The following is a 13,894-nucleotide window of genomic DNA, read 5'->3' on the forward strand; positions in this document are numbered from 1 at the left end:
CTCCAACCTGCTGCCCAGACCCCACTAGTGAGCGGGGGGTGGGGGGCTTGTGAGGGGACAGCCAGGGTCTCAGGGAGCGTGTGAAAGTGCTTCTGGGCGGAGGGGGGGTGGCACCTGGGGCGGGGCTTCTCAGCCCCAGATTAGACAGTGACTTTGACGTGAAGTTGATGCATCTTAAGCCCCGTGTCGCCTTTATATGGAAACATTAAGCTGCTCTCCCAGGTCAGGGGGAGGTGGGGGGGAGGACTTCAGGCTCTGGGTCCTCTTCTCTGGGGTCCTGCCGTTGCTGGTGGGAGGTGTGTGTGCCCTGAGGCCGAGTCCCATGTGCTGCCTGTGAACTGGGCCGCGTTGGATGCAGACAGGACCCCCCCCCTAGAGGTGAAGGCCCCTCCTGTCTGCTTTATGAAATGGACGAGATCACATCTGCCTCACGGGGCTGAGGGTGGCACAGGAGGATTTAGGAAAGCAGAGTCCTGGGTTGGAAAGGCTCAGGACCAAAGCAGCAGCCCACCCCTGGCACTTTGTGGGTCTGGCCAGGTCTCTGAGCCCACTCCCCAGCCTGTGAACCGGAGTGATGATCCTGACCTCCCAGAATCCTGAGCAGCCAAGGTGAGCGGCGGGGTCTGGTGGAGTGCAGCGGGCGGGCTGCAGATACCTGGTGAGCTTGGCAAGGCCTGGGACATCGGTGCTCAGGAAATAGGAGTGTGCGATCGGGTAGTCTGCGGTCCGGTCTGTCACTCAGGCTTTGGCACCGAGAAGGCTGGATGGGAGTTCAGGGTTTGCTGTTCCTTGGCTCAGGGACCTGGCACAAGGGATGGACCTCAGCGCCTCAGTTTGCTTTACTGTGAGAAGCAAAGCCCCTGCATCCAAGGGTCCCTGCATCAGAGATGGGTGACTGCGTGTGAGGAGGCCCCTCCGGTCCCCCACGGCCCCTCCCCCATCATGTCATCAGGTGGCCCCTGAGAGGAGACTAGTGCATAGTGGGGACTTCCAGGCAGGAGAGGGCTGCAAATGTCGAGGTCAGAGCCTGGATTCTGACCTCAGACCTGCCCCCTTCAGCGACGAGCCTCAGTTTCCCATTTCTGGAAGAACGATCTCTAATGCCCAGAATAGTTGAGGCTGAAAAAAAGAGAGTTGGGGCACATCATGGGCGCTGAACACAGCCAGGCGCGGTCCACTCTGACGTGAGCCTCAGCTTTGCCTCTGCAGTATGGGCCTAAGAAAATCCCACGTGGCGGAGCTGTCTGGGTGGTCAAGGACAGCAAGTGCAGAGCTCTGGGCAGGGGAGTGGGTACCTGTCGATGTTGAACTTGACATCAACTAACAACTCGCTTTCCTTGGAGTGAGTGCCCCCAGCCCTGCTAAGAAGCCCATGAGGATCCCCAGAGCCTGGCACAGGGGGCTTATAGCACCTAGGTGCTTGGTAGGTATTGATGGAACTGATGTGCAAAACATTTAACCCCTAGCCCAGACAGGTCCCGGAAGTCCCTCCACCACAGGGCCAGATGTTAACCCTGCAACTGCTGGAGGGCAGTGAGGTCTGCAGGTCCATGCCTGGCCCCTCCGCTCTTCCTCTCCCTCCTCCTAGTTCAGCTGCTAAGATTCCCTCCATTTCTCAGATGAGGCGACTGAGGCTCAGAAAGGGATGTGACTTGCCACCAGTCATACAGCTAGTAAGTGCCCGAGCTGGGATTCAACCTACAACTGCCTGATTCAAAAGCCCAAGTTCTTTCTTCTGGATTCCTCTTCCTTTCAAGGTTTTTTTTTTGTTTTTTGTTTTTTAAATCCCCATTCCACAGATGAGCAAACTGAGGCTCCAGAAAATGAAGCCAGTGGTCCCAAGGCACACAGTGGGTCAGCAACTGAGTCAAGGTTGAGCCCTGGGTCTATATGACTGAAAGACCGTTCCTGACCTTGATGAAATCCAATTTCCCCGTTTTACAGCTGAGGAAACAGGTTTAGAAAGGTTTCCCCACGATTTGAGAGCCAGGGCCAAGCCTGGGTTTTACTGTATGTTTTTGTTTTTTTGTAACAGCTTCATTGAAATATAACCCACATACCATACAATTCACACATTAAAGTGTACAATTCAGTGTTTTTTTGGTATATTCAGAGTTGTGTAACCATCACCACAATCAATTTTAGAACATTTTCATCACCCCACTAAGAAACCCCATTCCTCTGGCTATCGCTCCCCCATCCCCCCATCTCCCCAGTCCTGGGCACCACTAGTCTTATTTCTCAGTTTACAGATTTGCCCATTTTGGATATTTCATATAAATGGTATTACACAATATATGGTCTTTAGTGATTGGCTTCTTTCACTTCGCATGGTGTTTTCAAGGTTCATCCATGTTGTAGCATCTATCATGCCATTTTTTAAAAAATTACTGGGTAGTATTCCACTGTGTGGATAGACCACATTTTATTCATTCACTCATCAACTGATGGATGTTTGGGTGTTACCATATTTTGGCTATTGTGAATAATACTGCTATGAATATCTGTGAACAGTGTTTGTGTGGACACTTTGTTGTGTTTTGGGTTTTATTCTTAATTTTTGGCTGCACTGCACGGCATGTGGGATCCTAGTTCCCCGACCAGGGATCGAACTTGAGCCCCCTGCAGTGGAAGCACAGTCCCAACCACTGGACCGCCAGGGAAGTCCCCTGGACACTTATTTTTAATTCTCTTGGGTAGATACTTAGGCGTGGAATTGGTAACTCTATGTTTAACCATTTAAGGAACTGCCAGACTATTTTCCACACCAGCTGTGTAATTTTACATTCCACCAGTAGCATAGGAAGGTGCCCATTTCTCCACATCTTTGTTAATGCTTTTCTGGTTTTGTTTTTTCTAATTTTTATAGCCATCCTAAGTGGGTATGAAGTGGTATCTCACTGTGGTTTTGATTTGCATTTCCCTGATGGCATAATGTTGTCAATTATCTTTTTCTATACTTATTGACTATTTGTACAGTTGACCCTTGAAAAACATGGAGGTTAGGGGTGCTGACCCTCTGCACAGTAGAAAATATGAGTATAACTTTAGAGTTGGTCCTCTGTATCCATGGTTCTGAATCCAAGGATTCAACAAACTGCAGACCATGTAGTACTATTGTAGTATTTATTGAAAAAAATCTGTGTATAAGTGGACCCTTGCAGTTCAAACCCATGTTGTTCAAGGGTCAACTGTATATCTTTTTGGAAAAATGCCTATTCAGATCCTTTGCCCATTTTAAAATTGGGCTTTTTCTTATTGCGTTATAAGGGCTCTTTATATGTTTTAGATACAAATTTCTTAGATACGATTTGCAACTATTTTTTCCCATTAGTGGGTTGTCTTTTCACTTTCATCTTAGTGTCCTTGGAAGCACAAGAGTTTTTAATTTTGATGAAGTTCAAGTTATCTTTTTTTTTCCCTTCTGTTGCTTGTGCCTTCTGAGCTTTTGAGCTATAGGTGACCTCAGAGCCCGGTCTCATCTCTCCAAGCTGGAGTCACAGCAGCAGTTACCACTTAGTCTTTTTTTATTTTATTTTATTTTTTTTGCGGTACGCGGGCCTCTCACTGCTGTGGCCTCTCCCCTTGTGGAGCACAGGCCCCGGACGCACAGGCTCAGCGGCCATGGCCCACGGGCCCAGCCGCTCCGCGGCATGTGGTATCCTCCCGGACCGGGTCACAAACCCACGTCCCCTGCATCGGCCATCGGACTCCCAACCACTGCGCCACCAGGGAAGCCCTTTTTTTTTTTAATTTTTAAAATTTTTATTGCAGTATAGTTGATTTACAATATTGTATTAGTTTCAGATGTACAGCCGTGATTCAGTTATATATGTATAGTTTTTCAGATTCTTTTCCATTATAGGTTATTATAAGATATTGAATATAGTTCCCTGTGCTATATAGTAGGTCCTTGTTGTTTATCTCTTTTATATATAGTAGTGTGTGTCTGTTAATCCCAAACTCCTATTTTATCCACCACCCCCACCTGCCCCTTTCCCCTTTGGTAACCGTAAGTTTGTTTTCTTTGTGACCGCTTAGTCTTTATTTTATGAGCATGGACTCCAGAGCTGGACTGCTAGCACTCAAATCCCAGCTTATTTCTGTACCTCTGTTTCCTCATCTGTAAAATGGGGGTGATAACGTCTACATTGTTGAGGTTCAAATATCTAAATTTATGTAAAGTGCTCACAACAGTGTCTGGTGCTGTATAAATGTCCGCTCTAGTTACTGTAGTGCTTGCTGTAACACAGTATTGCTATGGCTATAGTTGTGTTCCTGTTGTTGCTACACAACCATCTCCTACAGTATTACCATCAGTGTTTTTGTTTGTTTGCTTTGGCCGCGCTGTGCGGCCTGCGGGATCTTAGTTCCTCGACCAGGGATGGAACCTGCGCCCTTGGCAGTGAAGGCGCACGGTCCTAACCACTGGACTGCCAGGGAATTCCCCCACCAGTGTTGATGCTGTACTGTTCTGATTTTCCACCCATTTGCCAGATGAGGCCACTAAGGCCCAGGGAGCATGATGGCCAATGAGCTCCCCCATTTCCGGCAGCCCTGACGTGGCTGCCCGTTTCTTGTCCCCGCAGGTTCGGGGCGCCCGCCCCCCGCTAGGCCAAGTGGAGGGGGTGTCCCCGCCCAATGGGCCTGGCCAGGGCCCTGCGCCGCCTGAGCGGCGCCCTGGAGTCGGCGAACAATCGGGCGGGAGATGAGGAGCAGGCCGGGCCCGACTTGTGCCGCAACGGGTGGGCGCCAGCGCAGTCGCAAGTGGGGCGGCGCCGCGGGCGCTTCGTCAAGAAGGACGGGCACTGCAACGTGCGCTTCGTGAACCTGGGCGGCCAGGGCGCGCGCTACCTGAGCGACCTGTTCACCACGTGCGTGGACGTGCGCTGGCGCTGGATGTGCCTGCTCTTCTCCTGCTCCTTCCTCGCCTCCTGGCTGCTCTTCGGCCTGGCCTTCTGGCTCATCGCCTCCCTGCACGGCGACCTGGCTGCCCCACCGCCAACCGCCCCCTGCTTCTCGCAGGTGGCTAGCTTCTTGGCCGCCTTCCTCTTCGCGCTGGAGACGCAGACGTCCATTGGCTACGGCGTGCGCAGCGTCACCGAGGAGTGTCCGGCCGCCGTGGCCGCTGTGGTGCTGCAGTGCATCGCCGGTTGCGTGCTGGACGCCTTTGTTGTGGGCGCCGTCATGGCCAAGATGGCCAAGCCCAAGAAGCGCAACGAGACACTGATCTTCAGCGAGAACGCCGTCGTGGCGCTGCGCGACCGCCGCCTCTGCCTCATGTGGCGCGTCGGCAACCTGCGCCGCAGCCACCTCGTCGAGGCCCACGTGCGGGCCCAGCTGCTGCAGGTGAGAGACAGTCCCGGCGGGAGACCACGCCCCCTGGTGGGCGGGCCCTTTCACGAGTTCGGGGGGGTAGGTGTCCTGGGGGATGGTGGGAGTTGTAGGTCTAAGGGACAGGTGTGCGTGGAGCCTGGAGGGGATCTGGACTACAATTCCCAGCAGCCTCCTGGGGGCAGGGCCCCTTCCGCCCCACCTTGTGGGCTGAGGATGGCTCCCCGAGATGCTGTAGATGTAAACCCAAGGGAAAGGTCTCTGATCATTTCTTCCTGGAGGCCTAGACTTCAGACAGATTTTGAGACTTATGGAGCTCCCTGTGGATTGAGGATGGGCACTCTATCAAATTGTGGGAAATCCAGACCTGCGAGGTCCACGCCTGGACGGTAAAGGCTCTGAACTACAATTCCCAGAAGCTTCTGGGGGCAGGGAAATTGCCCACCTGGGGTGGTCTGAGGAGGCGTTGTAGTTTTGTGGGTGGTGTAAACCACGGCTCAGGTTTACGATTCTCAGCAGATATTGTGGTACAGAGAGAGACCTGTGACTGAGGCCAGACCCCTATGGGCTTGTGGGAGATGTAGGCCCGAGGACGGGGTGCAACTCAACTCACACCTGCAGAGTCAGGGAACACAATTCTCCATGGCCTCTGGGCATCATTTGTGAAAGACTTCATTCCCCACCTCAGGGGCCCAGAATCTCCCACCAGCCTCCTGCTCAGAGAAGTACAGGGCAGTGTTTGGGAAACTCTTGAATTTTAGTGTCTCACCAAACAAACAAACAAACAAAAACCCAAAACAAACAAAAAACTACAATTCCCATTGGTCCCTGGGGCAGCGACTCCTTCCAGCGCCCTGATGAAGGTGCCTTAGAATTGTGTTTCTAGAATTGTGGTCAAACTGCCTAAGCAAATTCTGGGGCAGCAGCTGCCCTGCCTTGCAAGTAAAGACACTTAAGAACTCTGGTCTGGGGCTGGACTGGGGTAAGAGGGAGGACGGGGTTGTGGTGGGAACTACAACTCCCAGCAGCCTCTGGGGGCTCTCGGAGACAGTGGCAAGAGAATGAGTCCCCAGCCCCCCCACCTCTGTCTCCTGCTTGACTGAAACACCAGGATTCACGACCAGGAGGGACACTGTCTCTCCCAGAAGTCTTTGGGGTGCTGACATGGCCTGGGAAGTGGGTATGGAACCAGTGGGTAGATGGGGTGAAACTGCCAACACCTGGCCTGGGCTTAGGCCCCCACCCCACACAAATACACAGACACACAAGGGGATGGAGGCAGTTGGTTTGGGGGTGTGGGTAGATAGCCCAGAGGCCAGCCTGAGGCAGTGGTGAAACATAGGCTGTTGGACCTAGATTGCCATCCTGGTTTATCTTTCTCTGGCCATATATTGAAAGCCATTTCTCTATCCCTCTCCTCCTTCTCCGATTGCTGGATGTCATTGGTTGGATGTCATTCTTATCTTCTGTTGTCTCTTTAACTCCGTTTCTGTCTTGCTGATTTCTGTGGGTCTGTGTGAATGTCATTCTGTCCCTCTCTTTTTCTCTCCCCTGTCTTTCTCGGATTTCTTTCCTCAATCCCTGTCTGAGTCTCTGGGCCTCCGTCCTCTCCTCCCTGGACCTCCATCTCCCTCTCTCTGGGTCTCTGTCCTTCTCTCTTTCTGGCTTACCATCCCCCTCTCTCTGGGTCCATGTTCTCCCCACACCCCAACACCTACTGGTCTCTGCCTTCCTCTTTCTCTGCATCTCTCTCCCCTCCTCTCGCTGTCTCTGTCTCCATTTATCTCTCTGCTCCCTAATGTCTGTCTTTGGCCACTCGCCTTTTGCTACAGCCTCGCGTGACCCCGGAGGGTGAGTACATACCGCTGGACCACCAGGATGTGGACGTGGGCTTTGATGGTGGTACCGATCGCATCTTCCTTGTGTCTCCCATCACCATCGTGCATGAGATCGACTCCGCCAGTCCTCTGTATGAACTAGGGCGCGCCGAGCTGGCCCGGGCTGACTTTGAGCTGGTGGTCATTCTCGAGGGCATGGTCGAGGCCACAGCTATGACCACACAGTGTCGCTCTTCCTACCTCCCTGGTGAGCTGCTCTGGGGACATCGTTTTGAGCCGGTCCTCTTCCAGCGTGGCTCCCAGTACGAGGTTGACTATCGCCACTTCCATCGCACTTACGAGGTCCCAGGGACACCCGTCTGCAGCGCCAAGGAGCTGGACGAACGGGCAGAGCGTGCTTCCCACAGCCCCAAGTCTGGCTTCCCTGGCTCTCTGGCAGCATTTTGCTATGAGAATGAACTTGCTCTGAGTTGCTGCCACGAGGAAGAGGAGGAAGAGGAGGGGGATGCGGCAGAGGCAGAAGACAGGGCTGCCAGCCCCCGAGTACTCACACCAACCCTGGCGCTGACCTTGCCCCCATGATACAACCTGGTACCCCCCTATTTGTACCCCTTTCCCAGAGGTAGCAAGATGGAGAGATTGGGCCCTCTCCTGGAATGAGGGCAGGTGTTTCCTAAGACCAACAGGCCTGCTGGGTAAATTATTAGCTGGTGATATTCTGCCACATCTAGTGGACCTACCAATGAACATACTAGACCTTAATTCCTCTGAATTCTGTGCTCCCTCCTGAGACCCCTTTGTCAGCCCAATTCCTGAGTCTCCCCAGAGATAAGGGATCCAGAATTCTAGACCACCGAAGAGGCAAGGACTGGTATTTCTAGATTCCTCTAGGTGGCTGGTTTGGTTTGTCAAGCAGGATCATGAAATGATCGTACAGCCCACCTCCAGGGGAAGAAGTCATCTGTTCTCAAGCAGCAGCAGAGATGAAGAATTTGTTGGTCTGAATTGACCTAAGATTCAAGGGACTGTTTCTTCTCAACTCAGCCAACCACATAGCAAGTCATTTTTTCTAGACGACCTAAGGAGGGAAAGTTATGGAATGCCCCAAGAATTCAAGACTATATTGATTGACCAATGACAAGGAATGTTGACTGCAAGTCAGGAAAAGACTTTGCGGTTGCAGAAAACCCCAGTGTTGAGATTCTGTGAATACAGATTGACCACAGAGGCAAGCACTGGGGATTCTAGAACAGCTGTGACCAGAGATTGGACTACTCCAGAAACTAAAGAGTTATGTTTCTAGAATGCACAAAACAGTTGGAGAGTCTGTGGGTCTAGAAGGACTAAAGTGACAGATTGGGAGTTCTTGATAGGCGATAACTCCAGACCACTGGCTCTAGAACATCGAACCGAGGGGGAGAATCAACGCTCTACATGATCCACAGGCTTTGTGTCTTTTTTAAGTGCCATTCTAGAATGTCCAGAGGAATCAAGATTCTGTGGCTCTAGATTGATCACAGAGTCAGGGAAGGATTGGCAATTCTGATGTCTGAGGTGTGCTGGTTGCAGTTTGCCCAGTGGAGTGGAGACTCTCAATGAGGATAGATGACTGCTTTGTGGTTCTGTAATGCCAAAAGGAATCAAGGCTCCAGGGATCCAGAGTTGTCCGTCATCAAAACCCGGAAGTTCTAATCAGCTCCTAGAACTTGGCAGTTTGAGGAGGTGGACTCGGGACTTGACGGGCAGCATTGCTGGGCTGACCTAGAAGGTGAGGGCTCGGGTGAGACCCTGTGGGTGACAGGGCTAGTTATTGGGCAAGGGAAGGGAGAGGCCCAAGGCTGGTGAGTCTGCAGTGCTCTGGAATCTTCCACCTAGTGATGTGTGTCTATTTCTTAAAGATGTTATACATATGTGTATTATATATATATAATATAAATAAAGATATCTATCTATTTTTTCCTGTGTTCCTACAGTAGGGTTAGAAATTGAGCTTGAGTTAGTGGAATGGAGTGCTTTGCAAGGATCCAGGAAGCTTTGCTCTAGACCCCAGCTCTGCCTCAACTAACTGTGTGACTTTGAGCAAATCACGCCCTTCTCCTCATCTCAGTTTCCCCAACTGTAAAAATGAGGTATTGGAACTTGAAGTTCTCCAAGGCCCTTTCCCCGAGGATGATTCCTCACTTCACTGAGCGTTGGATGGGGGTGAGGGTCCTAGAGATACCCTAGCTCTCCCTGGTGCTGGAATGCCTGGTCTTCTGGGGGCAACAGGGATGGGAGATGCTCTCAGAGGCCAGGTCTGAACCTGGATGTCTGAATGACAGGGCAGGCAAGGGGGAGGGAGGGTTGTGGCTCAGGGCCAGAATCACCTCCTCTCTGGTCCAGCTTGGGGGCAGGGGAAGGAGGAGGTAACTCTGAATGCCAGGGGAATGTATGTGTTTAGGGGGAGACTTGTCCCCCAGATTAGATCATTGGGAGCCCTGTGATGGAATGGTGTGTCTGGGAGTGTGCTTCTGGGGTACATACAGGTCCTTGGATCTGGCCCCTGCCCATGCTGCTATCTACCTAAGTGCCCAGCAGGCTAGAAGCCAGCCGCAGAAGGAGCCAGTGCCAGGGAGGACACGTTCCCACCCCTGTGTCCCAGGATTGAGGGCAGGCACTGTCATTACCCATCAGCCTGCCCCAGTGCTGCATCAACCCAGGTCCCCCTTCTGGTTTCCCCACCTCCCTTTATCCTGAAGAATCCCCACATAATAACCGGATGGGATTAATTAGCTGGCTGCTACCCCAGCTCAGGGTGGCTGGGGTAGGTATCGGGGGCAAAGGAAACCCAGGCATGAAGAAGGGTGTTAAGTTGGGGGTGAAGGGACAGGAAAAGGGTTCTGTTTGGAAGGAGAGAGAGTGGGGTCAGGGCTGGTGCAACCTGGGTTCCTGCTAGGGAGGGCAGAGCTTGAGCCACTCATAAAGGTCACTGAGGGGATTAGGAGGCTCCGTGGCTAATCTGTCAGCTTAACCAGGTCCTGTCCCGGAATGTGTCCCCACCTGCCTAGCTCAGGGAAGGCGAGTGAGGACCAGGCCCAGACACCACCTCAGACCTGATAAGGGACCTGCCCGTTTCGGGGGTGCCCAATATCTCCTTCCGAGCCAGACCCCTGCACGCGCTTTGCCTGCAAGGAATGGGAATGAAAGGTGGGGGAGGGGAAATGTCCTCAGATGCGAGAGAACTTGGAGAGGAGGGAGGATTTTAAGAGCAAGAGTATGAGAGGAGGGGGAAGCGAGTCACAGAAGACAGAAAGGACTCTGAGAAGAGGGAAGGAATCAGAGGTGGGAGGATGCTGAGGAAAGGGGAATTGTAGCGGAGAAGGATGCTAAAATAAGGTGAGGACTTTTGGGGAGAGAGAGAGGAGACTGAGAGGCAGCCTGAGGCAGGAAGGCGGAGCCTGTGCTTTCACTGTATTTGGCCTTCCTCTGTTGTCCCGTTCTCCACGACTGAGACTAAAAAGCGCAGCATTTGGAAGAAAAAAATAAGTCTTTTGTTTCACCACTCCTTGACTCTGAAGAGGCTGAGGTGGATGGGGAGGTCAAGGAAGAGGGTAAGAAATGGGTCTGGAGATCGGAGGAGCCAGTACCCGGAGGAAGGAAGCCAAAAGAAAGCTGAGCCAAAGCTACTCCCGGTTGCGTGGCAACCGCTGCAGTCAAAAGCCAGCTGGGCCGGCTAGGAGGTGTGGCTCACGGAAATAACCGAGGGTCGTGGCCCCGCCCCCTGGCAACAAGCCCAACAAAGGGCCGCCCCCTAGCAACGTATTGCTAGAGGCGGGGCTCAGTTGACCTGGTATCCTAGGGCCCAGAGCCCTTGCGCAGGCGTAGTTCTCTCTGCTTCTGCTTAGTCCCACCTCCACGCAACTCCTTTCCGAGGCTTCTCATTGGTAAGCAAGCCAGCCAAGAGCCTTCTTTAGTTTCGGAGGCGGGGCCCGGCCCCTGCTCGCACTTCGATTGGCCCCACAGACCGTCTACCTCCGGCCGGACATTGCTACGTCTACTCCTTGCGCGTCTATTGGCCCTGGAGGACGATTCTTCGGTATCGGAGGCGGAGCAGACGAGAGGGCCCTCCGTGGATTTGGCGGTGTCAAAACGAGGGGCGGTCCCTACTGGCGGGGCGGTTGGGAGGCGAAGGGAGAGTCTTTTCAGCGCTGAGGACTGGCGCTGAGGAGGCGGCGGTGGCTCCCGGGGCGTTTGAGCGGGCTCACCCGAGCCCGCGGGCCAACGCGGATCCAGGCCCGACCGGCGGGACCGCCCCGGACTCCCCGCGGGCCTTCCTAGCCGCCATGGAGGACGGTGTCTATGGTAAGTCGGGGAGGGGCGGGGCCGTTTGGGAGCGGATGGAGCGTTTCGGCCCCAGCCTTCTGCCGCGAGCGTTCTTCCCGGCGCGCGCCCTGCGAAGCTGTTCGGCTCCGTCGTCACTTCGCTTTTGTGGGGCACGGGACGGGCTTCCGGCGGGGCAGGAGAGTGGGGCGTTCCAGGCCATTGTTTGGGCCGAGCCTGTTTCCGGTGGCAGCGGGAGGGGGTGGGAGCGGCGGAGGCGAGGCCGGGGAGGAACCATTCCCTCTGGAGGGGCCGGGCGAGCCCAGTGCCTGCTGGGAGAGGGGAGGGGGCTTTTGGGGACGCTGGGGTGAGGAGAGATCTTGGGGACTACAGATTCCGCTAAGGCGGGGACGGGGGCCTTCGATGCCCCGCCCCCTTCCTCAACTCTTGCAAGCTGTTATCAGCTTCGCCTGCCATAGTTACTTTCCATGGACCCAGGAGTCCGGACACCCAGATCCACAGCTACCTCGCCAAGAATGGAGGCAGAAAACCAAGGCCTCAGCCTCCTTTCAAGTAATGGACCGAAGTTCAAGCTTCCAGGCCTTTTTTCCCCACAGACCTAAGAGTTCAGGCTCCCAATCCCCTTCTCCCCTAGGACTAAAGAGTCTAGGTTCCTAGCCCTTCGTCCCCTGGACTGAGGAGTCCAGGCTGTACCCTGTCTTCCAGTAGACAGGAGGCTGGACTCTCATTCTCCTCCTGCCCCCGAACCTAGGAGCCCTGTCCTCCCCCAGATTTCAGAAGTCCACGCTCCCAGTCCCCAGAACTGACCTCCTACCCCTGATCCCCTCCTCCAGAACCCCCGGACCTGACTCCGGAGGAGCGGATGGAGCTGGAGAACATCCGGCGGCGGAAGCAGGAGCTGCTGGTGGAGATCCAGCGCCTGCGCGAGGAGCTCAGCGAAGCCATGAGCGAGGTGGAGGGTCTGGAGGCCAATGAGGGCAGGTGAGGGCTGGGGCAGGGAACCTGGGGGTCACGAGGCCAGGCCAGGGCCAGGGATGCCCAGGCATTGACCCTCCATCCTCCGTTCTCTGTCCCTGCAGCAAGACCTTGCAACGGAACCGGAAGATGGCAATGGGCAGGAAGAAGTTCAATATGGACCCCAAAAAGGTGCTTGGGGCCACAGGGCTGGGATCAGCCAGGCAGACATCCAGACGGGGGATTCTGGCATCTCTGTTCAGAAGTATGGTGGTTAAAGGTCTACCTTAGGTGCACGGACGTGGTCCTGATCCCTGGATTCAGATATTGGCTGCATTTGTTCCTGGGCTGGAACTTCCGCCCGGGGGGGTCTTCTTCCCCTTTTTGCTCATATTCTAGGGCCCACTTCTGTTGTCACCTGGAGTCCCCAGGGGGAGCTCGATTGAGTCTGGTAGGGAATATGGACAGAGATGTGTACAGAAGAGTGTTGACGAGTGCCATGACAGAGAGAGAGAGAGGTACCAGGGCTGTGGACACTCAGGGCAGCAAGCCTGGTGGCATCAAGGAGGGCTTCCCTGAGGAGGGTATATTCGGGTCAAGTTTGAAGGATGAGTTAGTATTCACCAGGTGGAGGAAAGATGTATGTTCGTTCATTCAGTCATTCATTTTACACCCATTTCCTGAGGCCTCCCTCGGGCCTGCCCCTCTGCTAGGCAATGCTGAGGACCCAGAGAAGAGTTTGACCCTGCCTTGCCCTCAGGGAGCCCCTAGACATGGATACCATGATCCAGAGTGAGATAGCCACAGTGGTGGTCCTCGTGGCATCAGGAGAGCCTGAGAAAGCCTTAGTCCAGCCTGAGGCTTGGCCCTCACAGCCCTTGGTGGACTGCTGTCTACTAACAGTTTCCAACTTTATTCTTCTTGTCCAAAGCAATGGTAGTTTGTTCAGTCATTCAGCAAACATTCATGGAGCTGCTGTTCCTTGCCAGACCCTGCTTCCGGGGGGGGCCTGGAATTAACCAGGCAAAGGCAGAGGGAACAGTAGATGCAAAGGCTAAGACGTGGGACGGATGGTATTTAAGGACCTGGGAAAAGCCTGAAAGTAAAACTCGGCCCCACTCCGTTGAGGGTGGGGGTGGCTTTGGAGGCTCTGGTTTCTGAGGATGTGGGGGGAGGGGCGTGGCTTTCTGAGTACCCAGGCCTGAGACCCAGCTCCCACCCCCCAGGGGATCCAGTTCCTGGTGGAGAATGAACTTCTGCAGAACACACCCGAGGAGATCGCCCGCTTCCTGTACAAGGGCGAAGGCCTGAACAAGACGGCCATCGGGGACTACCTGGGGGAGAGGTGAGACCTGCCCCCTTCCCCCCCCCCCCCCCCCCCCCCCCCCCCCCGGTCCCCAGCCCCCCCCCCCCCCCCCCCCCCCCCCCCCCCCCCCCCAGGCCCCCCC

The 13,894-nt window shown here is 54.3% G+C and overlaps 2 protein-coding genes across 4 annotated transcripts in view; both read left to right on the plus strand.

The window, feature by feature from the left end:
* Positions 1 to 4,445: 4,445 nt before the first annotated feature.
* On the plus strand, positions 4,446 to 8,311 carry KCNJ14 (potassium inwardly rectifying channel subfamily J member 14). Its single transcript, XM_027080066.1, has 2 exons — positions 4,446 to 5,349; positions 7,167 to 8,311. Exons 1-2 carry the CDS (start codon positions 4,642 to 4,644, stop codon positions 7,752 to 7,754), a joined length of 1,296 nt encoding a protein of 431 aa, XP_026935867.1. The 5' UTR covers positions 4,446 to 4,641; the 3' UTR covers positions 7,755 to 8,311.
* Positions 8,312 to 11,375: 3,064 nt separating this feature from the next.
* The window catches only part of CYTH2 (cytohesin 2), an 8,757-nt gene continuing 6,238 nt past the window's right edge, over positions 11,376 to 13,894 (plus strand). The window contains exons 1-4 of one of the 3 annotated variants that reach the window (XM_027080064.1): positions 11,376 to 11,513; positions 12,326 to 12,473; positions 12,572 to 12,638; positions 13,673 to 13,791. In XM_027080064.1, the coding sequence (XP_026935865.1) occupies positions 11,495 to 11,513; positions 12,326 to 12,473; positions 12,572 to 12,638; positions 13,673 to 13,791 (353 nt within the window). In that variant the 5' untranslated portion in view covers positions 11,376 to 11,494. Of the gene's footprint in view, positions 11,514 to 11,881; positions 12,045 to 12,325; positions 12,474 to 12,571; positions 12,639 to 13,672; positions 13,792 to 13,894 lie in introns of those variants that run through there. The other 2 variants (XM_027080063.1, XM_027080065.1) reach the window with 2 other exon arrangements.

The sequence above is a fragment of the Aethalodelphis obliquidens genome, unplaced genomic scaffold (genome assembly GCF_003676395.1).
Source record: "Aethalodelphis obliquidens isolate GAN/ISIS:26980383/991018 unplaced genomic scaffold, ASM367639v1 scaffold43, whole genome shotgun sequence".
NCBI lineage: Eukaryota > Metazoa > Chordata > Mammalia > Artiodactyla > Delphinidae > Aethalodelphis > Aethalodelphis obliquidens.

What these genes read in the sequence shown, in the direction of transcription:
- KCNJ14 (XM_027080066.1), top strand. Translation starts at nt 4,642, where the DNA reads ATGGGCCTGGCCAGGGCCCTGCGCCGCCTGAGCGGCGCCCTGGAGTCG. An exon ending in TGCGGGCCCAGCTGCTGCAG is followed by an intron (nt 5,350 to 7,166) that starts GTGAGAGACAGT and finishes CTTTTGCTACAG; the next exon opens with CCTCGCGTGACCCCGGAGGG.